At 38.6% G+C, this 24339-nt stretch overlaps 2 protein-coding genes across 3 annotated transcripts in view; both read left to right on the top strand.

The window, feature by feature from the left end:
• Positions 1-10416, top strand: part of MORC1 (MORC family CW-type zinc finger 1) — a 133021-nt gene extending 122605 nt beyond the window's left edge. Inside the window, exons 26-27 of one of the 2 annotated variants that reach the window (XM_054700621.1) lie at positions 5910-6104; positions 9796-10416. In XM_054700621.1, the coding sequence (XP_054556596.1) occupies positions 5910-6104; positions 9796-9951 (351 nt within the window). In that variant the 3' untranslated portion in view covers positions 9952-10416. The other variant, XM_037525593.2, reaches the window with a different exon arrangement.
• A 4435-nt stretch (positions 10417-14851) lies between these two features.
• GUCA1C (guanylate cyclase activator 1C) overlaps positions 14852-24339 on the top strand; it is a 103663-nt gene continuing 94175 nt past the window's right edge. Inside the window, 2 exon segments of the mRNA XM_054700623.1 lie at positions 14852-14966; positions 14969-15054. Of these exon segments, the coding sequence (XP_054556598.1) occupies positions 14852-14966; positions 14969-15054 (201 nt within the window).

The raw sequence follows: 24339 nt of genomic DNA on the forward strand, positions 1-24339 counted from the left end.
ATTCCTCCTTACAAAAACTGTATCACATAGTATTCCAGTTTTAGATTGTACCTGAATTTAACACTTGTGGTGATACATTTACCTGTGATCTTTCTGACTGGCCTTCAACTGTGGGTTCTTAGTTTTCCATCACTGTTCAACTGAAATGTAAGTTTATTTTCTGAATAATGTTTTGTTGAAAAAGCAGTAATTGAACATTTTAAACTTGAAGACTTGTCAACATTTCCTAACTAGAGTAAAAGGTAAAGTTTACTTTCCGTATACATTGGCCCTATTTTAGCACTAATTTTATTTTTATTAGCTAATGTAAAACTGATTGATTGAGAGCTATTAGAGTCAGGCACCAAAGTAGGCCTTTCATGTACGTCACCTTACTTAACTGTCATAACCACTGTGGGGTTTGGTGTCTTTATCCATCTTAGTAATGAAGAAATGGAGGTTCAGAAAGAAAATGATCCCATGTTATGATGCAAAAAAGTTGCAGACTCGGTACTGGACTCAGAATTGTTCAAAGCTTTTTTCACTATACTATTGCCATCCTTCTAATTCCTAACCCAGAATGCAAAACTTCATGTCTGTGATAGTTTCCACCTACTCCTCGTAATAAGTTTACTACAGTACAGCTTTTCAGCCTGTTGGTATAAAGGTATTACTTTTTACTATAGGCCTTGACATTACATGTTGAGATATATATGTTGATATGGAGATTTTATATATATATATATATATATATATAAATAAAGAGAGAGAGAGAAAGAGAGAGAGATGCTGACAATGAAATATGGGGTGGGGTGTGGTAGGCAGGTTGCTTAGTGACCCACTGGGAAATGTCTCAACTGAAAGTCTGTGGCAGGCAGCTTGAAAAATTTAGTAAGGCTCCTAGATCTTCCCACAAATCTTCATCTGCTGATGAGGAAACTCTGGTTAAATGCTTGCACTGTAAAACTTAGAACTTTACTAAGAATTTAGATTGTCCTACATCTCCTTTTACCCATGCTTATATATGTCCTTTCATGTCTAAGTGATTTTTTTTTTCAATGTGACACTGTCAGTAACAGAACCAGGCTATTGAGTCTTGGAGGCCAGACTGAGGAAGGTAAGTGTCTATGCAGGGTGGGGAGTGTTAGTACATAGGAGTGGAATTCCCATAAGGTCCAGGCAAGTAGAATTCAAGCAATCAAAGGAAGATAAAACATCCCAGAGACCATATGTTGCTGCTGAAACAGTTACAGGCGAAGCTCAGCACAATTGGAATCATCACTTCCCCAACAATGCACCTGCTCAGTCTTAAGGATTTTAGTGGTGATAACGTTAGGTGGATGGTCATCAAAGCTATTCAGATTATTTCTTGAAATCCATGTAAAAGACAAATGTATAAACTTTATTTAAGCTGTATGCTTTTAATTGAGAGAATCACATCAGAGTCCAGAAGAACACTTCATGAGTCACAGACCCCTTCCCCTCCTCCCTGTGCAACCACACATGTGGTTTTCATGACCACCTGTTGGTTATGACAGAGTAATAGGCGAGTTGCAGCAGCATTGGCAGTCACATTCAGCAAGACGCGAACTACCATCTTTTTTTCTTTCCTTTCATAAGCTACCCACACCATCCAAATTGGAGTTGTACTGACCTACCTAAATTATTCTGCCTTTGAGCCCTTCCTCAGAATTCTGAGCTTCCCTCAGAACTCTCTTAACCACTCTCCTTATCCACAGTCGGCCTCCTGAAATCGCCCCCACCTGATGCCACGCCTGGCCAGTGCTGTCTTCTATATCAACTTTTTCTCAGCCCCTCCATGAGAAATTAACCTTGACCTTTCTGTGTTCTGAGAGAATCTTAAAACTCTTATTTTCCATGTATCATAGTTGTTTTCTTTTATTTTTCCTTCAGTTATGTTATAGAATCATAGAAGTTAATAATCCTCTCATCAATCTTTGTGTCTAAGCGGTGTCAGTGTCTTGTAATGCATCTGAATCTTCTGTTTGTGCATTGAACCAAAGGTGACAGTTTCTGCTAGAGTGCTCCCCACGGAAGCACTCACTTGCATACCCCTATCAGCAGGGTACAAAATCTCTAGATCTCATAGGCCTGCCTCACTTTATACAAACTTGTTAGGATTCTGCTAGAGCTCCAACTTTAAAATTCAAGGCAGAAAATTAAAATCTCAGTTGAGTACCCTTTCTTTCAAATTCTAATTTTGTCCTGAATTAATGGAGTTTGGGAAGAATACCATTTTTGATCTGCCACAAATAACTTCTACAAGAGTAGGTTTAACCAGCAGAACTAAGCCTCTCATCTTGTTATAATTCTCTACTCACATTAATTAAAATGTTAATACAATTCGAAATTCTTTTACATTGAGCTTTAAAAGTTGTCAAAATTGCTCTCTTTTATAGACACCTGAAGGTATTAGCCTGAGAAAAGAAAATAAGTCAGAAAACTGGTAGTGTTGAAGGAAATATAGTTTGCTGGTTACAAAATAGTGAACTTTGAGAGACTGAATATGATTTTGAATGTAGTGTGCTATGTAAGCATTTTTAACTTCATGCTTTATTAATGTTGTCTTTTGAACTTCTTATTTTGAGAATTATAGAATCACAAGAATTTATAAAATAATAGGTCCCATGTATCCTTCACCCAATTTTCCCCAGTGCTTACATGTTACATAATTATATATCTATGAAATTAAAAACTATGAAATTAAAATTGATAGAACTTACGTCTCTTTTTGACATATCTTTACATTTGTATAACCACCACCAAAATAAGGTTACAGAACTTCCATCATCACAGAGATCTCCCTCGTGTTACTCCATACACAGAAACATTCTAAACCCTGGAAACCACTAACGTGTTCTCCATCTCTATCATTTTATCATTCAAGAATGCTATAGTAGTGGAATGATATAGTATTACTCTGTTTATGTAAGACCCTTTTACTCCATTCAAGTGTTATCAGTAGTATATTCCTTTTTATTGCTGATGTGCCCAAAACTGTTGTTTTTCCAAATCTTGTTGCTTTGAATATTTTGTATTTTTTTAAAGATTTATTTATTTATGCAGTAAGAACTGGGGTACAGAACATGGGGAACAGAACATACAGATCCACTGAAATACACTGCTGAGGGGAGCAGCAGGCAAGGCAGGAGAGGTCTGCTACATCATGTGGGTAGCTCCCTGGCTGGTCAGGGATTGAACTCATGCTCCAGAGGCTGTGGTTAGCTTCACATTGCTATGCTTAACCCCTTGTGCCACCAGGGAGGAACCTATTTTATATTTCTTAAATTGTATTGATTTGGCTTATTTTATGGTTGCCTTTTCTTCATTTTTTTTTTTTTAAAGGTTTCCTTGCTGTTGTTCAGGATGTCAAAAGCGGTAGAATTTTAGTGTTCTGAACTGAACTCTGGTGACACCTGAACTATCTGTGATCCTGTCCTGATTCCAGATGTGTTCACTTATTTACCCTACTCCATTTCAGATCATGGGCGAATTCACACCCTGGGTTTCACTGACACCTCCACAGGAAGTATCTATTAAAGCTTCCTGAAGTAGGTAGCTTTAGCCGTAAGTCATCAGATTCTTGTGGGTTGAATTAGCGATGTTCAACAGTGAATTACCCTCCAAGCTCTTAGAATGTAACCTGGACTTCAGGTTAGGATTGGCCCATGTGTCTGAAATTCCCTTGTTGTGAAAGCTGCACATCTGTTCTCTTAATTGCCTCCTGCTTAGAGCTAACTGTACTAGACATTGGAAATCCAGAGAGCACAAATCTTACTTCTTTTTTTTTTTTTACAATGAGATTGCATTTTGAAGGAGAGACAGATAGCACATAAATAATACATAATATAACATAATCATAGATAATAAACAAATAATACATAAGGTAACTGCTATAAAATGTGTGTTAGGAAGGGGGGTCTACTTCAGCTACAGTAAGCAAGGAATAACTGAGCCTTCTTTCAACACAGAACTGAGGCAAGGATTGGATTTATATAGATCTGGGGTTGAATTTACTGATAAGGGAAAGCAATAAGGATGAAGGGCTTGAGGCAGAAATGAATCTGGTGTATACTCCTGAAGAGTGAGGCCTAGAACTCTGAAAATTAGGAAAGATAAAGCATAACCAGACCAACAATTTTAGAGTCTAATTCCTGGTGCCTCACACAAGCTTCCAGGCAGTTTAAGACTTTAAAAATAGATAAATGTTCATATAGTGGGGCCTCCCCTGGTGGTGCAGCAGTTGAACACTGGGTTGCGAAGCTGTCTGCAGCCTCTGCAGCGCCGGTTCGATCCCCAGACACTGGGCGAGGGTCCCACATGGCGCGCAGACCTCTCCTGCTGCCCACTGCTCCCCTCAGCAGTGTATTTTGGTCCTTCTGCCTGTTCTGCTCTCCGCTCGAGCTCTGGTGAATTCTCTCACCCTCCCGTGCTTCTGACTGTACCCAGTGCTTGTATAAATAAATAAATCTTTAAAAAAAATGTTCATATAGTAATCTACAAACTTCACAATTCGGCTCACCTTTAAAGACAGCAGTGTGTGTGTGTGTGTGTGTGTGTGTGTGTGGGTGGCGGGGGGGTCGGTGGTCAGTGGTGTGGTATTTGGGTCCTTTACCCAGATACTTCATAATTAATAGCAGATGAAAAGTATAAATAATTGGTAGATAAGATACCGACTTAAATCCAAGCCAAGAGTTTGAAGCTATTTAGTTTAATGGAGAATTCATACCTTCCTCTCAAGTCTAATAATTTCTGTGCCTTACTTGTTCTCTATACCGTAAAATATGATATTTGTACATGTGTGTTATCTCATTCTGTAGATTAGAAGCTTCTTTAAGGGCAAAAACTAAGATTTAAATATATTTTTATCTCTTCAATTGCGTTCAATGTCTTGAATTTAAGAGGTAGTTAATGAATATCTATTAAATAGCGCTTGCTATATTAGGGCTTTTTTTTGTTTTATCATTTTTGTTGTTCTTTGTTTAAAGGGTATTATAGAAAGGAGAAATTCATGAGGTCAATGAATGCTTAAAGGGGATAATGTGGGTAATGTCTGTAAAGAGCCTGCATGTATTAGTGAGTGTGGTGGAGGAGAGGAAGGGGGAATAAGGAAATCAAATGAGGCCACTTCAATTTTCCTGGCAACCCAGTCATTTAGAATGCAGAAATCTCCTTAGTACAAAAATACTCAAATATTTATCAAATCAGAATTTGCCCTGTATCTCTTTTGTCAGAATATTCCCCGTACCTCTCAAAATATTGATAAAAGCAATTAATGTCATTCTGAAATTGAAGTATTTGACCTCTCCATTACCTCTTTCTATTCTGTGATTGCCCTAGGCACAACATGAGCTCTTGGTAGACAACCAAGTCTCTAGAATTAGCAATGATCATATGCATAAGTATATAATCATACTCTATAGCAGGATAAGGAACCTGAGGAGAGTGACAGAATAAGAATTCCTTCTACTTGGCTTCTGTGCTTTTGAGATGCTACAGACCTGAGTTATAAATAACATGGCATCATCTTCCAAGAAAGCAATCAGCTACTCTGTCATTGCCTGTAGTTATAGATAGAGAGAAGGTCATAGGCACCTTGTCCCCTTTGTGCCTTTAATAGTCTGGCATCACTGGTGCGAGAACACACTCAACCATTATTGTGTTACTTCTTCATTCCAAAGTGCCTCTCTTACCCTTATATTATAGTTACTGGACTGTTGGGTACTTGTCCTCAGACTGTGAGTTACTTAAAAGTATCAACATGTCTTAAATTTAGACCAACAATCATACATAAATTTAGAGTTGGCACTGTTACATATGTACAGAATTGGAATATGAAATTGCTTTCTGGTGTCAGGGAGGAAAATAATATTTAAAAAATATCTAAAATATCTTAAAAACATTTCCAGATCCAGAATGTTTGCATGGTCCAGTATGAAACAAAACTGAAGAGAAAAATGCAGTCCATTACTGATGATGCAGATAGAAAAACAGTGATCAATGAAGTATCTCTGGGGCAATGTGAAGAAAAAAGAAAAAGTACTGAAGAGAAACTGAATAATCTTCGTGTTAAACTCTCATTATTGTTGCAGAAACTTCAGCTGGTAAGTGATGAAATCTTATTTGAGTATTGGTAATACACTTTTTAGAATGATCATTCAGCTAGTTTCCTTTCCTAGCATTGTCAGCCACTTACTGACCATGGACAAGTCGCTTAAACTAGCTTGTCCTCACGCTTTATGTAGAATATTGAAATCATAAATAAATGTACTTGGAAAGTTAATATTAGAACATTTTTAAATGATCTGTTAATAGAAGAAAGATCTATTTTTTTTTTCTTAACAAAATCAGAATCCTTGCTTGTGCTGGTAGTATAGGTAATGTTTCCAGACTCTCCCCACAATGTGGTGGACTAGGGAGGTTCTGTTAAACATCACATCGAAACACAGCTATAGCAAAACTAAAGTTTGCTCTCAGAAAATCTCACCAGTTTGTTGCCAGCAGCAGGGAACCAAAACATGTATATCTTGCTCCAAGTTTGGTGACTCATAGTTGGGGCAAGACAGAGAGAAGGGCAACGGAAGAAGAGAAAGTGCCAATCACTCTTACTAGAATAACTCTCCTTCCCCATCAGACTGCTACCAAGTCTTTGGACTCCAGCATACCATCTTTTCCTCCCTCACATGCCCCCAAGTTAATAATACAAAAGTAAAGACATAGGGCCCCAGATTAGAAAACAAAATAACATGTGTGCCTAGGAGACAAGGACAACTGAACACAACATTAAAAAAGCTGAAAGAGATAAATGGAAGTCCAGAGACCTTGATAAAGTGCATAGAGCCAGAGTATCTAACAAGCAAAGAAGGGCTGCAAGGGCAAGCAAATACAGAAAGGCAGGTATAGGATCTCAGAAAAGAGATCCAAGAACAAAAAGAACTCTTTGCTAAAGAGGTCAGACTTTAAAAAAAAAAAAACAGTGCATGCACAAAAGACATTAATGAAGTGAAGACAGTGTTTCTAAAGCTTATTAAATAGACTTAAACTGTCAGAAGAGAGAATTTTGGAATTGAAGATACAAATGACCCAGGTGGAAGGAGAAAGAAAAATAAAATTTAGGAAGAATAAAGAAATATCAGACTTCATGAAAAGAGGAAATATAAGAATGATGGATATTTCAGAAGATAAAGAGAGAGGGGAGCAGAGAGCCTATTCAAAGACATAATGCCGAGAACTTCCAAACCTAAGGAAAGAATTGAATATGCAAGTCCAGGAAGCTGAAGTAACACCCAGATTTGTAAATGCAAAACGACCTTCACTAAGACACAGCATTATTAAATTATCAAGAGTCAACAATAATGAAAATATATTAAAGGCTGCTAGGGAAAAACGAATGTAATCTATAAAGGCACCTCAATTAGATTGTCATCAGGTTTCTCAGCAGATTTACTCAAAATGTAAAGAGAGTAGAATGACATATTCACAGTTCTATAAAAACTGCCAGCCAAGATTACTTTATCCTGCAAAATTAGCATTGAAATATGACAGAGAAGTACTAATGGAAATGTTTTCAGACAACAGAATATGTTAATTTCTTTTTATCCTCATGCATAATAAAAAAAAGGAGGCTTTCAATCTTAAAGGAGAGGTAGAAGAGGTCAGGAAACATCCTGTAGGTATGTAGGTTGGAAAAACTTGTATGTTTCCTTTTGTTCCTCCTTTGCTTTCACACAAAACACTTCTGACATTTCTGATCAACAAATATGCAGGGTTCTTTTTCTCCATACCAAGAAATCTTGCTTAATTTAAATATATAACCAAGGTGAAGATCCCTCCCCACTTAAGTGGCTTAGGCAACAATTAAAATGTTGAATTTTAACATTAAAAGACACAGTTAATGCTGTTCTCACATGATGGTAATTGTGCTTCCATTAATAATACTCCTGAACAACTCTTTGAGTTTATTTATTGCTATACAAGTGGGATTTGAGTAGTGCTCCATTTGGTTCTCTTGACTGTAAAGGGTCGCAAATATTTTAATGTGTCAAAAAAAAAATGAAACCTGTCATATAGTAGAATTTTAGCAATGATTGTTGTCTCAGTAACAAGGAGAATGAGACCAAAGAAATTCTATATATTGGAAATCAGATACAGCTATCAAAAGTTCATAAATCTAGATCAAAATATGTGGCACCACCACCAACTCAGAAGAAGTCTTTATGTCCCTATAGTCACTAACTTAGAGTTTATCATCTTTATATCTAATGCTATAGATTATTAGTTCATTACTTGTATAAAATGTGTCCTTTGTGATGGCTTATTTCACTCCAAATTATGGCTGCAAGATTTATTCATGTAATTATATATAACAGTATTGTGTTATTTTTCATTATCTTATAGTATTCCATTGTATGAATAGACCAAATGTAATTAGCCTTTATGAGTGGACATTTGGTGTTACTCAGTTTTTGACTACTTTGAATAAGGTTGTTTAAACTATATCTAAAAATAATAAGTCCATTGGTTTTCCTCATAGCAAATATCACTAGGAAAAACACAAAAAGAGAGATATAATAACTTACTGTTTCTTCTTTGCCAACCCCCTGGGTCTCCCTGTAGCAGCCAGGACAATTATACTAATTTGATTTGCTTTATTCACAAAATTACCTATGGATTAGGAGATGCTGTACCTAGTATCATTTGAGTGGTATTCAAGGGCTCCTGCCCACATATATTTACTGTTCATTCCCCACTTGGATTTTCCATTTCGACTGTCACTGATTGTAGAGTGACTGCAGTGAATTGAGCAGAGATCTGAGATGATATGGAACTGAAGCAGATGGAGTAGGAAAGGCATAAGAAGAAACTGGGTTAGAAACTTATAGTCCTAGGAGGAAGTCTAGTCGGCCAGGAGAAGAACAGTAACCAAAGGATTGGACTATATTCAATAGGCTGAGTGGCTAGTATCAGGACATTCTTCAAGGTCAGTGAATATTTGGAAATCTAAATAAATATCAGTATTGTAGAAGTCTGTCTAGAAGCAAAAGGGCCCTGGTCACAAAGCTGACACTAAGTACAATTCAGCCTTGTTGGAAGACTGAAAAAATCTAGGACAAAGGGAGCAAAGCAAAAGTACATTTAATGGAACTAAGTTAGGAATGAGAAACTGAGATGGTGGTGCTGGAACCATAATTAAAATTCTTATCCATTAACTCACTTGCAGAACTAGTTGATCCAGTGGTTGGACCTGAAAGAGTGGGATTTATGTCAGTAAAGAAGGAGCATTTGTCCCGCTGTTCTTTGGATCAGAAAGCCCAGGAAAGAAGAAGTTACTTCAATAGAAATCTTGGGAAAGGAAAGAAAAGGGTGAAAGATCAGGATGGAAAGCCACAGCTGTGGAAAAGATGCTGCAGTGCAAGCAGGAGAAACAGAGAAGTCAAAATTTGCCTACTCATCTTGTTTTTTTCTATAAGAATAAAGATTCATGCATTTTAAAAAAATGGAAGCTGAAAGCTTATTATGAAGAAAGATGAGGTGGGGAGGCACTTTAGGACTGTGTCTAGTAATAAAATAGAGGGGAATAAAACAGTTGAACTAGTCTACACTAAAGAAGAAAAATGATCCAGGATGCTAGCCACTTGTGAGCATAAGATGAGATTGAATGCAAAAATATTTTGAAAGGTTAAAAGCATTATTCAACGCAGGGTACCTTGTGTTGCTACATGAATCATAGGAAAGATGGTTAGGAGGCGACCTATAGCTTCTTCCCCTGGTACAGTTGTTGCTTCTCTTTTCCAGGGTGGTCCAGAAGGAGATCTGGAGCAGATTGACAGTTATTTAGAATCTTTGCTTCAAGAAGATAATCTCCTTTTCCAGAACACTTTAAGTAAAATGACTAGAGATATAGGACACAGTTTCCCTTTAGAAAAAAATCAAAATACTTCTCAAAAGTAAAAGTCAGAAAAGACATTTTTTTAATGTAAATAAGAAAAGGGAAGATTCATAGGGAAAAAAAAATCTCCCCTTGTATTTGCTATTACAAAATCCATCCTATTTAACACTAAGAAAATCGTATACTTTAGAAATGGAGACCGATTTACAATTTATATATTTCTCAGCCCTGTTCCCTAATTCTTCTTGTTTTCTTAGAAACTATTTCTAATTCCCACATGAGCTACTATGTTATTTAGGCCTAAATTTTGTTTTCACTCAAGACTGAAAAACTGGGTAACAGTGGTTTTCAAAATTAACATTGAAAGAACCACAAAGTCACCTCTTGAAATTTGAAAGAGACTTTGTGCCCTTTCTTCAATGTAGCCATTATTCAGTAAAGCAGAAAATATGAATGCAAAAAAAAAGTTTTCTGATAAGTTTATATAATTTTATTACATATTTATAGTAAAATAGTCTTTTAAGCATAACATGAATACATATTACACATATGTAAGAGTTTTGTATTTACATTTTCTTTGATAATTGTTTTGTTTAGAAATGTCTGCAGCATTGGATAAAAACAATAAAGCATTTAATATTTGTTTGTGGAATTGTGCAATTTTAATTCTGTGTATATGCGCATAGTACAAAATTCAGAACATGTGAAATGGAATATGGTGAAAAGTCTCCAGATGTCTTGGCCATGTACTCTTCTCAAGAGGCACACTTTTACCATTTACTTGTGAGTCCATCTAAAAACAAAGTACATAGGGCCTCCCCAGTGGTACAGCAGTTGAGTGCTGGGTTGCGAAGCTACCCGCAGCCTCTGCAGCGCCAGTTCGATCCCCGGCCGCCGGGCAAGGGTCCCACATGGCGTGCAAACCTCTCCTGCCACCCCCTGCTCCCTCAGCAGTGTACTTTGACAGTCTGCCTGTTCTGCTCCCCGCTCTGGCTCTGGTGAATTCTCTCACCCTCCCACGCTTCTGACTGTACCCAGTGCTTGTATGTATGTATGTATGCATGTATAAATAAATAAACAAACAAACAAACAAGCAAATAAATCTTTAAAAAAAAGAGTTGTAATTTGTTAAAAAAAAAGTACATAAAATATATAAATCATTACATAGATGTAAATACTGATGCAATAGCACCCAGAAGATGCTCCTGCTTTTTTCCACTTAATATACTTCAAGATCTCTCCATGGGAGGGCCAGTACATGTAAAGCTCTCTCAGCTTCAATTACTTCTTCTTTCTGCATTCTATGCACATACTAAAATTTATATAACTATTCTTATACTGATGGGCATTTAGATTTTCCCCATCCTTTTAAATTTACTTGTAAAGTATGTTTATTTCACACATGTGCAACTATATCTGCTAAATAAATCTCAGAAGATGAGTTGCTAGGTCAGAGGTCATATTCATTTTGTTATTAATAGATACTGTCTTGTAATATTCCATAAAAATTTTGTTAGTATACAATCCCACATCAATATTTAAGTGCTTATTTCCTCACACTTTTAGATACCCTGTGAATTATCAAACTTTCTTATGTTGCTCATCAAATGGGTGAAAAGCAGTATATCCTTATAGCTTCAATGTTCATTGCTTATATTAGGAGTAAGGCTAAACGTCTTCTCATGTTTAAAATGCATTTGAATTTTCTAATTTGGACTTTGTCCATTTTTCTATTTGGTGGTATTTTCTTGCTTATTTAGAATAACTATAGATTATGGGAAATTATCTTTTTTATATGATACATACTACAAATATTTTCCAATTTTTTTCATATTTTAAATGTATTAGTGCTTGGAGCCATATGGGATTAAAAAAAATTGGTTCAATTTCCTTTGGTTATGGCATCTAGGTTTTGTAGTCATATTTAGACAGTAATTCCCAATGCTGAAATTATAGAGAAATTTTACCATGTCTTTTTATAATGATTATTAATAATTATTGTAAAATCTTTTTTTTTAACTTTTTTTTTTTAAAGAGGCATGCATTTTTATTTATTTATTTGTTTGGTTTTTGTTTTTTTGTTTATACAAGCACTGGGTACAGTCAGAAGACGCGGGAGGGTGAGAGAATTCACCAGAGCCAGAGCAGGGAGCAGAGCAGGCAGAAGGCCCGAAGTACACTGCTGAGGGAAGCAGCGGGCAGCAGGAGAGGTCTGCATGCCATGTGAGACCCTTCTCCGGTGGGGAGCAGCTGGGGATCGAACCGGCGCCTCAGAGGTGCGGGCAGCTTCGCAACCCAGCGCTCAACCGCTGCGCCACCGGGGAGGCCCTAAAATCTTTGATTCATCCAGAATTATGTTGATACAAGGAGTAGTTAGAAATCTAGCATGTGTATGTTTTGACATAGTCATAGTGTTGTCCCACAGTTATTAACTGAACGATCAATCTTTATCTCTGTGATTTACAGTGCCACCTAACTGCATATTAAAGTTCTATTCATATCTGGCCCCTATTGTTTTGGTAGAACTAGTTTTTTTCCTCCAGAATTTTCCTGCCTATTTTTGCATGTTTAATCCTCATTCAAACTTAGAATTAGTTATTTTAGTCATCACTTATCCCTCAAATTTCTTTTGTATCTTGTTGTATTTAATTGTGATACTATAGATTAATATAAAGAGAATGCCTTTTTAAAATGTTGTTTTCCTCTCCAAGGCCAATATATGCCTTTCTGTGTGTTTATATCTTCATTGTTAACCTATATTTGCATTTAAAATTTTTCTTCAAATACATTTTGTACATTCTAGTTATATTTTTATAGTTTGTTAGATTTATTCTTTGGCCTGTTATAAATGAAATCTTTTCCCCAATATCTTATGATTGGTTAATGTTTTATATAGTAATGCAACTGGTTTTTGGATATCAATATTATATTCAATATAAGGTTCTCACACTTTTTATAATAGTTTTAAAGTTTTTAAAAAATTTTTTTAAAGATTTATTTATTTATGCATACAAGAACTGGGGTACAGGCCAGAGGTGTGGGGTGGTGGTGAGAGTATTCACCAGAGACAGAGTGGGGAACAGAACAGGCAGATTGACTGAAATATACTGCTGAGGGTAACAGCGGGCAAGTCAGGAGAGGTCTGCTGCACCATGTGGGTAGCTCCCGCCTGGGGATCAAACTCGTGCTGCAGTGGCTGCGGATAGCTTCATAGGTTGTGTCTTAACCCCGGCACCACCAGGGAGGCCCCTGAAGTTTTTTTTAATCTGCAGTAATGAATATGCAGATTTTTTTAAAAAACAGTTTATATGAGAAAACAGTTTCTGGATCTCAGCCCTTGTATTCTTGATTTATCCAAACTTTTCCTTCTATAAGGGATTTTCTTGTCCCCTTGAAACCTTTCATTACCGCCTCCTGCCATCATCAGTATCCATTTCTCCTTTAATCTAAAAAATTGGTTACTAATAAATAGTGTTGATGAGATAAGTGAATGCCTCTGAGCGTTCCTCTGGCAGACATTTACAAATAATCTGAAGGGGGACTCCCCAGAGAATGGTCTTTGAACATTTTAACAGGATATTCTTCATATTTCCTAGCTAAATAATTCCCGGGATAAGTCCTCATTATCTCTTCTTCCTTTCTGTTCGCATTAAGAAATTTTACCTACTCTAATGGCTTCAAGTAATGCTTCCAAGTGAATGCATTCCAATTTTCTATGACTTTATTTCTTTGACCTGTCATTTAATGTTATGAAATAGAAATTTTCCATTGAAAGTCTATATATATTGTTATGTTTGAAAGTAAATTAATCACATTTACCCCAACCACCTCACTTCCTGTCAAGGCAGTCATTTAGTCTTGAATTTTAAACAGCTAATCAGAACTAAGGAATAGTGTCTAAGGCAGCGAGAATTGTGACTTACAAACTGAGACAACATGGGAATTGGGAAAAATTGGAATAAGATTAGGAGAGAAGAACCATACTTAAGACCCTATGACCCGTATGGAAATAATGTATTTCTGTTCTTCCTAAGCATGGTTGGTAGCAAGGGTTTCAGGATCACACTGGACAATTCATTGCCCATTACTGGCAGTTCTCAGGCCCATTGGCTCATTTCTCAAATCCATTGACAACGGGAGCTTGGCTGGAACAAGATTAGCTCAGGACCTGAAGTGGGATGAAACTAGCGGGCAGAGCGCATGAGTAGGCAAATATAGACCTGAGAAACAGAAAAGACAGGTAGAGGGGGGAAACAGCAAGAACAATGCCAGAAGATACAACCCAATATGTTCTTTTATCAGCAGACCACACTCAATAGCCTACTACTTCTATAGCTCTTTCTTACTTCTTATCTATTTATCTCTACCCATATCCCTCTCCTATGCATGGACCTCTGTTGTAATTTAACAATACTCAGTGTATAATTTTCCTGTGGCTTAAAAAAAATATTCTTCTAAATATATCTCCAAAGTGTTCAGGTGTGAGAAGGCAAATACTCTTGATATGATTATACAGATGAGGAAACTGAGACTGGAGAACTTAAGTAATGGTTCACTATAGTTAATAAGTGGTGAGCAAAGTCTAGAACCCGTGCTGATTGCAGCTCAGAGTTCTTTCCTTTAGACTTCATTGTACCATTCAATGATTTAGGTATAATTTATAGTTAACAGTACAGCAAGGTCTGCCCTCTCTAAAATACTGCTGCTGCCCTTCACAGAAAACTGTCTCAAACTGGCAGTAAGCACAATCCCATCAGTTTAGTAAGTAACCTCCATCTTAAAACTGATCAGTTGAGTTCATCTCACTAGCTTTCTATTCATATTTAACCTATAGGTGTAAGAGAATTAGAGTAGCTTTCTAATGGCATATGTTAGCCTCAAGTTTTAGTGAAGAGTGAAGGACTAAATCTGGAGTGACCTCACATGAAAACAGCCTGAGTAAAAGCTGTAGTCTGAATCATGATGGAGAATAGAGTATCTGTAGCTAGTGATCAGTCAGCACTTCCTGCTAAAGAGACCTGTACGTGGTGCAAACAATTTATGGTGGAATATCCATCTGGCCTGCAAACACTGCATGAATTAAGATACTCTTAGGTCTGCAAGGTTTGAATCAAAGAGCCAATCATCATGTTGATCAAGTCTATAATACCTTTAACAAGAACAAGGTAAGACCTTTTACTTTTCATATTGCTGTGCTTCTGCAGTTCCCCTTTTTTAAAATATAAAACAGCCTGAGGTAAAATGTGTGCATCCCACTGAACAGGGAAGTCTTCAGAGAACCCGCAGCTTGTAGGTAAGCGAGTCATTAAACACATTTAGCACTGACGGCATGAAAATAATTGGGAACTAGCCTTTCCGCCCTTGGAAATGTTCTGCATGTAGAGAGTTATTTTAAAACCAAATTAAATCTCGGCATGGAATTCTAATGCTATCGTTTAACCAAATCTAGTAAGTGCAGATTGATTTACTAAGACTGTTTTCAAAGTATTTAATGCATTGGTGACATTTTATAGAAAAGCAAATTACAGGAATCTACTTTTAAAAGTGTGATTGCATCTAGATGGGCAGATAAAATCAATACAAATTAGCCAACATGTTGTCTGTACTTAAATCAAAAGTTCGAATGCTTCAGAATACTTTTTTTTTCATACCTGACCAATTTACTTTGGGGAAAAAGCAAAAAATTTATAAGATTTGGGGTATTCCCCCTTTGTTAAATCAAGATATAATTGACATGTAACACTGTGCTGGTTGTAAGTATATAATTTAGAGTTAAATTTAGGTAAATTTAAGTTTCTGAAAATAGTTACTCAACTATTATCTTAAATTTACTCATACCTGAGAAGCTACAGTATATGAACTTTCATTTCTTGAAAAATATATGCACAGATGAGAAAAGAAAAAAAGAAGAAAAAATAAGGCAAAAATCTAACACCTGGAATACCAGACTCTGGGTTCTTTCTGCCTGTTTTTCCTTGTGTGTTATACTTCTTTAACCTGTACATCTGTTTATTTCAAAATATGTATATGCCATCTAGAATAAAAGGGAAGGGGAAAATACTAAGAGAAAAATGGGTAACTTTAGAAGACTGTGCAAATAATAATAAAAGAGAAAGATAAAATATTTAATTCATTAACGTTTAAAATAACTGGCTGTCTCTTAGAATGTATGGAGTTTAGCACAACCCATCAAGCCCCCTTTTTTAAACCCCAAAACAGAAGATTTAAAAAGAAGTAACTGGGGGAAATTAAACCCACACGAGATTAACAACTATTTTAACCCTTATAGCAATGTCAGAAACAGATTTCTTTTAGGACATTTTTTTCTTTTGTTCTTTGTTATCAAACATGAATTGCGCACTGCCTGTAGCATGTCTGTTTTTCCGCCTCATAAATTTTACTTAGTGTAGATGCAAACAAAGAGACCTCTGCCCCCAAGGCACTTACAAATCAGTGGGAAAATGAGGCAGATTCTGCTTTTGTTCTTAATTCTGAAATGTGCTCCAGAAATGCTGTGAATTGAATGTTGGTATCCCCTCCCAATTCATATGTTGAAGTCTAAATTGCCGTGTGATAGGACTTGGAGGTGGCATCTTTGAGAGGTGATTAGGTCACAAGGGTAGAACCTTCAGGAACCCTTATCAGTGCTCCCTCCCTCTGCTTGAGGATACCTGAGAAGCTAGTTGTCTTTGAATCAGGAGGAAGGGACTCAATAGACACTGAATCGACCTGCGCCTTGATCTTGAACTCCCCAGCCTTTAGAACCATTAGACATAACAGTGTGTTGTTTAAATTACCCACTCTGTGGTATTTTTGTTGTATAAACCAGAAAAAAGGTAGGTAGCATACTAGATGCATGTCTGCATGCTGTCTGCGCTCCGCGTCCTCTCTCTCCGTGCTGCCGTCCCGCGTACTGCTACCAGCAGGCCAGTTTCACAGTGGAGGTCTGTTCTAGGCAACAGTTTCTCAGGCTCTAACAGTACTCCTGAGAGGTTGGAAGATGAGCTGTCAAGTTCTTTAGTTATTTTCCAAAGGCGTTGATATCATATCCCTTGCCAACAATTGTGTTGTTAGCTCAGTGTTTGTGAAAGCACCGTGCTTGTCAGTGGCTCATATGCAAGAACCGGCACGTGTGAAAGGAGTGCTGGGTGGAAACAAGGATGTGTTTTCACAGTGAAGCCTGCAGCCAAGGAAGCAAGAGCAGACAATGTCTAATCGGGTGTCCTGGGGTGCACATGCCAGTAGTGTGAGCACCCTTAGTGCCAGTCATGGGACTGTCCAGCCCCTCATGGGAGCTTAATTTAAATGGCTTGGAAGTTCTGCTGGTATTAATGACTTATCCTAGAGATTTTATATTTGCTTAGGGAGCAAGTGAACCGCGGCAGGGATGACTAATGCTACACAAGGTGTGGGGATCCAAACATAAAATCGGGTCATAAAATGAGAAGAGTGAGGATTGTCCAGTCTCAAGTGAATGAAAAAATGATCAACATTGATGCACAGGAAAACCAAAAATATGTATAATTAGATTAATCAATCAGCTGTACAGAATCCTAGCACATTTACTCTTTCTATGGATCTGCTCTGTAGCTTTAATTATGCCGGATGGAAATTGCTCTAAAATATATTGTATACCTTCCTCCTCCAAGTGGGCCTCTCAGAGGGTCAGTAAAATAGTTTCTTGCTCTAGTGTTCATTATTATGAACATCTGTTGTTACATGTATGTATGCCATGACATATTTATATTCCTCTCTCATTCTTCATGTGGCTGCTGCTGTCCTGTGTACCTGCTATAGGCAACCCTCTTTCACAGTGAAAGTCTGTTTTAGACAGCAGTATCTCAGGTTCTACCAGTTCTGAGACGTTGCATGTAATACCACGTGATACCATCCCATTTGTGTAATACCATGAAGCACCCAGGCCTTCTAAATGTTGCTGGGGCTGAGTTTCCTTTCATTTTTCCTGAAAATGTGTGCTTTTGTCATTGTGTTGACTCTGTTGTTTACTGTGTTTGCTGTTTATTTTTATTTTTTTAAAGATTTATTTATGCATACAAGAACTGGGGTACAGGCCAGAGGTGTGGGGGTGAGAGGATTCACCAGAGACAGAGTGGGGAACAGAATAGGCAGATCAACTGAAATACACTGCTGAGGGGAGCAGTGGGTGAGTCAGGAGAGGTCTGCTGCACCATGTGGGCAGTTCCCTGGCCAGGGATCAAACTCATGCTGCATTGGCTGCGCATGGCTTCATAGGTTGATTTCAACCCCTTGCGCCACCAGGGAGGCCCTGCTGTTTATTGTTTTTCTGTCTCTTCACCTGCTGTCAACCCCACACCTCCCAGTTTTATTCTGATTATTCTAATTCTGATTATTCTAATACTAATAAACTTCAAGTCTCTCTTTTTTTTTAAAGATTTTTACAAAAAATTTATTTATTTACACAAGAACTGGGGTACAGGTCAGATTTGCAGGAGGGTGAGAGGATTCACCAGAGACAAAGCGGGGAACAGAACAGGCAGACTGATAGAAATACGCTGCTGAGGGGAGCAGTGGGCAAGACAGGAGAGGTCTGCCACGCCATGTGGTATTCTTGCCAGCCGGCAGGGATCAAACCCGCACTGCAGAGGCTGTGGACAGCTTCACAGCGCTGCACTCAACCGCCTGCGCCACCAGGGGAGTCCCTCAGGTCTCTTTTAAGCTGTCATTTCTTACCTGGCTTTGGCTTGTACTGAAGTTAACCAAGCCTTATGAATAGTGCTTAAAGAAAAAGTAAGCAGATCCTGAAGTTTAGAGAATAAAGTTTGTAAGTTTCTTTTCCTGACATAACACCCTCACAGGCAACTCTTTGGCACTCAGTAACAGTAGCACTTAGTGCTTGTGTTGCACCTGACACTGTTCTAGGCACAGTACATGGACTAACATTGAAGGATCACAAGGACAGTGTAACCAACCTTATGGTGGTGCCTCTGATATTGGCCCCTCAGATGTCCAGTGGAGCTGCGGCATTTCCATCACACCAGGACCCAGATGTATGACACTGATATCCATCACTGAGCCCGCGATGCCTGGACTTAGTTACCACCTGTGAGCGAATACAACAGAAATTCCAAGGCTGCTTCACTCATAAAAAACAGGTGACTCCTTTGTCAACTTGCTTTGGCCCAAGTGATTTTGCCTAGAGAAATTGCAAAAATGTCTTAAGGCGTTCAGGCCCAGTCTTCTCTTCCCCTCTTCTTTTCCTGAATCACACTAATATCCTGGTCTGACAGCTTGCTTAGCCTTCCCTGACTTCCTTCCTATTTCTTCCACGCAGCATTTTTCCAAATATAATCCTTAAACTGGGATTAATAGTGAGTCATAGGGCAAGTGGATAGCATCTAGGGTCAGAATAGCATGGGAAAAAGCCTGGAGCAATAAGAGAGATTCCAGAGACAAAGGCAGCAAATTCCAAGGATTGACAGGACATTCTCAGACGAGGAGTATAAAGAAAAAGGACTCCAAGATAAGAGCTGGGATGCAAGATGTAATTCTGGGCACAGAGACTTTTAAGACAGAGTGAGTGAGACCACTGAAAACTAATCACCAAAAGACTGATGGCACTTTAGAATAATTAGGGAAAGAAGATTCATATTCCCTGAGGCACGAGTCCCGTGGTGGCTTCCTTGCCTCTTGTGGCCAGTCCACAGGCCTGGGAATCCCACTTCGTTTTTCTCATTAATAAGCTTTTCCATATATCTACCTCTCTAAATGAATTTGCCCCTTTTTTCTTACTTGCCTGAGTGCCAGCAAATTTCCTGCTGCGGCTTCGTTAGACACCAGCCTGTGGTAGTCTGACGGGTAGAACCTAGTGTTGTCACTGCAGCCTGGGATTGATTCCTGGCTGGGAAACTAGACCTGAAAACCTGGAATTACACTACCAGGCCTCCCTGGTGGCGCAGACAGTTGAGCACAGCGCTGTGAAGCTGTCCGCAGCCTCTGCAGTGTCGGTTCGATCCCGGCCAGCCTCGAAGCAACCCACATGGCGCAGCAGACCTCTCCTGTCTTGCCCGCTGCTCCCCTCAGCAGTGTATTTCGTCAGTCTGTCTGTTCTGTTCCCCGCTCTGTCTCTGGTGAATCGTCTCATCCTCCCACGCATCTGGCCTGTACCCCCGGCTCTTGTATAAACAAAAAAAAAATTAAAAAAAATTACAGTAACAATAGGTCTAGTGTACAATGAATATAAACTATGGTAAGACAGGTTAGAGAAAATGTAAGATTATAATGAAAGAAACCAGAAAAAATTCCCAGCCACATCAGACCTAGGGTCTGCCACAATAAATAGAGATCAGAAATTTTGTTACAACCGAGATAAAAAGAAAATCCTAAAATCTTTGATATACTACTAAGTCATTACTAGACATACCAAAGGTAACAGTAATTCTGAATGTCATCTTATAGCCAGTCTATGGGCAGAATTTCCTCATTGCCTCAAGCATATGGTTCTTTGATATGAGTTTGGAGTGATACAAGGTCCACACATGGAAACTGGTGATAACACTAAAGGGCACTTTTTTTTTTTTAAGTTTTCTTTTTTATTATTATTTATTTCGTATATATTTTACATCATTTTTCTTCCTTTTTGTACAATGTATGGTTTCTCCTTTCAGGAACAGTCCCTGTAAAATTCCCACCACCAATTCACCCACGCACCATCACCATAGTCCCTTGTGCTCTTCCCTCCCCTGTTTTGCTCCCTCTCCCTCCCCTGCAGAATGTCTCTGATTAATAGTTGCCCGTCAATTTTGTTTTTTAATTTATTATATTTTTTTCCTGATCTCTTATTTGTTCCCCTATGTTGCTATGGTACCCTACCTTTAATGAAGAAGTTGAGAAGTGCAATGAAGAGCTCAAGTTAAAGTCCAAGGTAGGAGAAAAAAGGGTGTGTAGACACCTAACTAAGGCAGAGGGATACTGCTGAGCATAACTGGGGGACATACATTTAGGCACTTCCTCTGTATCTTTTGCTCTGTAGGGTAACTGTTATTGGAATATTTACTCTTATGTCATAGCTGAGAAATGAAGCACTCATGGCACTGCGATGCCAGTAGTGACTTGTTTGGAGAATCTCAGAGCATAAAATCAGCTCTCAGTGCCTAGTCTGTGTTTTTGCTGCTGTACCAGGTGTGAAGGTTAATGTATGTCCCTCAGGGACACACTTAGGCATCTGGGTCTTATCCAAATAGACAGCCATTGTCGGCCCTTAACCTAGATCAAAATGCCGGAAGAATAATCATTTGTCAGATATGTGCAGGCAGGAAGGTTGGGATGAGGCCATCGCTAACAGACAGAAATGGGGTACAAAATTCTGATTGCTGGTTCAGAAGGAATAAAGGGGGAAATGGATCTAAAATAGTTGTCAGAAGATTTGCCTCCTGTAAGACTTCAGAGGTCTTACAAGGGAGCTAAATGGTTTCTCTGAGTTTATGGGCTTGAACTCAAAACAAATTAAGTCAGAACACTATAGCTAAACAGTAGGGGGGAAAAAAGCCAAAGCAAGTTCTTGGGTTATTTAAATTAGCAACATCAGACAAATCCTGGAAATCAAAAGTGAGGGAATTAGTGACTTCTTAGATACATGAATATTTAACCTGAAAGAGTGAGGATTAAGTGACAGGCTATATAATTTGAATATATGATTGCTATGATCTCTGTGATAGTATTTCACTTATAAATATGTTCATAATTTAAATCTTAGCTTTAATGTATTGCTGTCTTAAATGAGCTGTTGGGGGATCTCTTTATAACATGAAGCACAACCCACCAGAGACATGGGGAGGCAGTCCCTCAAGAGGATTGTGGGCCACTGTTCCAGCTCTGACCCTTATTAGCTGCATGCAATCTTGGACAAGCCTCTTAACCTCTCTGTGCCCAAGTCTTCGTTTCTTTAGAGACAAGCTCTATTCTATCCATTATCAGTGAGCTCATGTAAAATAGTGTAGGAGAAAACTTTGGAAAAAAAAAAATATGTAATGCAGACCAAAAGAATGTAAGCTATCTGCAAAATGCAGATAACTTGGCCCCTACAGGTTTGATAACAGAGAAGACTAAACTGTGCTTTTTATCAAGCTCAAATTATATTTCCAAATGAAAGGGTGTGCCTACAGGTGTGGGGGGTGCTTTCCTGCCATTTCTCATCTGTGATCAATCCTAGGGCTTTCGACAAGTGATTAAAACAGCAATCATTTGTGCTGTTTGCAGTAACATTGGCACCTTGCAATGCTTGCCAGCCACAGAATGAAATTAATTAAATGGGAAGTATCTTAGAGTTCAGATTGTCCTCTTAATCAAACCCAGGACACCTGCATGGGAGCCTCTGCTCTGCTTGAAATTCAGAAGTGACCTTTGGTTATCTGGTTCTCAGCCTCTCTTTCTGTGGGAGCCCTTAAAGAGTGGAGCAAGCAACCTGGCTTTTAACTTGTGTTATAATTGCTGCTGCTCATTAACCCCCTGGCTGGCCTGCAGCCTATAACACTGCTTCTAGTTGTCTGCTTGCAAGGTGACTGCAATTACTGCTGCTGTTCATAGGACACATTTATGGAAACAAATAGCCACCTATTAGATTGTAAATCATTAGGCTATAATCTCTTAAGGGTAAAGACCAGGCCAGTGACTTGGGAGCTAGCAGCAGAGCAGCTCTCTGCAAGCATTTGACAGTCATAACTCACCTCCTATTTGTTTCCCACTTTGTAATTTACAAAGCATTTACCCACACACACACACACACACAACACCAACATCATTTAAATTTAAGCTGTTGTCATTCAGTATTTTAACAAAATTGGTTGGAATATTGTAGTTCTCAATTCTGGCTACCTATTAGAAGTACCTTGGGGTATTATTAAAAATGCCAGTAACTGGGTGTTCACCTCCGTCCAAATGAATGGAAAGCATTTTGCTTAGCTTTGTTTTCAGCTACCAGGTGGCTCTGACATGCTGCCAAATATGAGCACCTTTGCTGACCCAGAAATGCCACAGTCTAAGTGGCAGGAAACTGGTTTCTAACCCGTTTCTGACATGAAAGAGCTATGTACTGCGTGTATATATAGAAGGGAGATTCTTTTATAAATTGAGAATTGGATCTCTGTACCTTTAGTTACAGCGACAGTAAACAGCACAGCCTTGAAGCAAGCAATCCAGGTACAGTATGTACATATCACAATCAGCCCTGCAGTTTCTGCAGCCTCTATTCATCGTTTCTATTCATTAAATAACAATGATCCAGCCTCTTACACGGGAAATAAAACATTCTTAGTAGACAGGCTGATTGAATTAGGGTGAGGCTGGATTTAATTGTGTCCATTGCAGTATCAGTTTCAAGAGACAGGTGTTATGAGAGGAAGGTCACACTGCAAACCTGCAGAAGCTCTGCAAAAGACTGCCACAGTGGCAGTCCCTGGCGGGCTTCTGTCCTGAGTCCATTCAGAAGTGAGCAAACTGGACTATCATCTTTCCTTCCCCAAACTCAAAAAAATGGTTTCTGGTTCACTGAGGGCTGGACACTTGCTGGGCTGGCTGCATTCTGGAGGCAGATGATCAGAACTTCCTGATGTCCAGGAAATGTATTAGTAATCAGGAGCTTGTTTGGTTTGTATTAAGAGAGAAGCCCAGGGCCTCCCCTGGTGGTGCAGTGGTTGAGCGCTGGGCTGCGAAGCTGCCCACAGCCTCTGCAGTGCCGGTTCAATCTCCGGCCGCCGGCAAGGGTCCCACATGGTGCGACAGACCTCTGCTGCCGCGCCCGCTGCTCCCCTTAGCAGTATATTTTGTCCGTCTGCCTGTTCTGTTCCCGCTGTGGCTCTGGTGAATTCTCTCACCCTCCCGCACTTCTGACTGTACCCAGTGCTTGTATGAATAAATAAATAAATCTTTAATTAAAAAAAAATCTTAAAAAAAAAAAGAGAAGCCCATTGTCTTAGAGCTCTCGAACTTCATATAGTCATGGTCACGTCAAGAACAACCGTGTCTGACCTGCATAAAGGTCATATTATATACCTAACTTACCAAGCCAGCAATGTATTTCTCATCTTTCTGAGATGAGTGTCTCTTCAGGAAGTTCCAACAGTCTCTTGGTTGATGAAGATGATGTTTACTGTTACAATAAGTGCCTGTAGGTGATAATGCATTTGGTCTTAAATCCTGAACATAACAAAAGTATTCATATGTATTTAACATGATAAAGGTGGCCCTTATATTGCCTACTTTCTTTGCATTTCCTAAAATGCAAATGACATAATACTGACAATTGTTGATCAATCATGTAATTATATAATATGATCATGCTAGCTCTCTGGGTCTCCTCACTTCTGACCATCTGAGTAATGATTTTCAGGCAGAAATTTCAATTCATATGTTGCACCACAGCAGATAAATGTCATTGAAAAGTGTCTCATGAAAACATCCAAATGTCTCCAGGT

This window comes from Talpa occidentalis, unplaced genomic scaffold, assembly GCF_014898055.3.
Source record: "Talpa occidentalis isolate TD23 unplaced genomic scaffold, MPIMG_talOcc4v2.1 talOcc4.4, whole genome shotgun sequence".
NCBI lineage: Eukaryota > Metazoa > Chordata > Mammalia > Eulipotyphla > Talpidae > Talpa > Talpa occidentalis.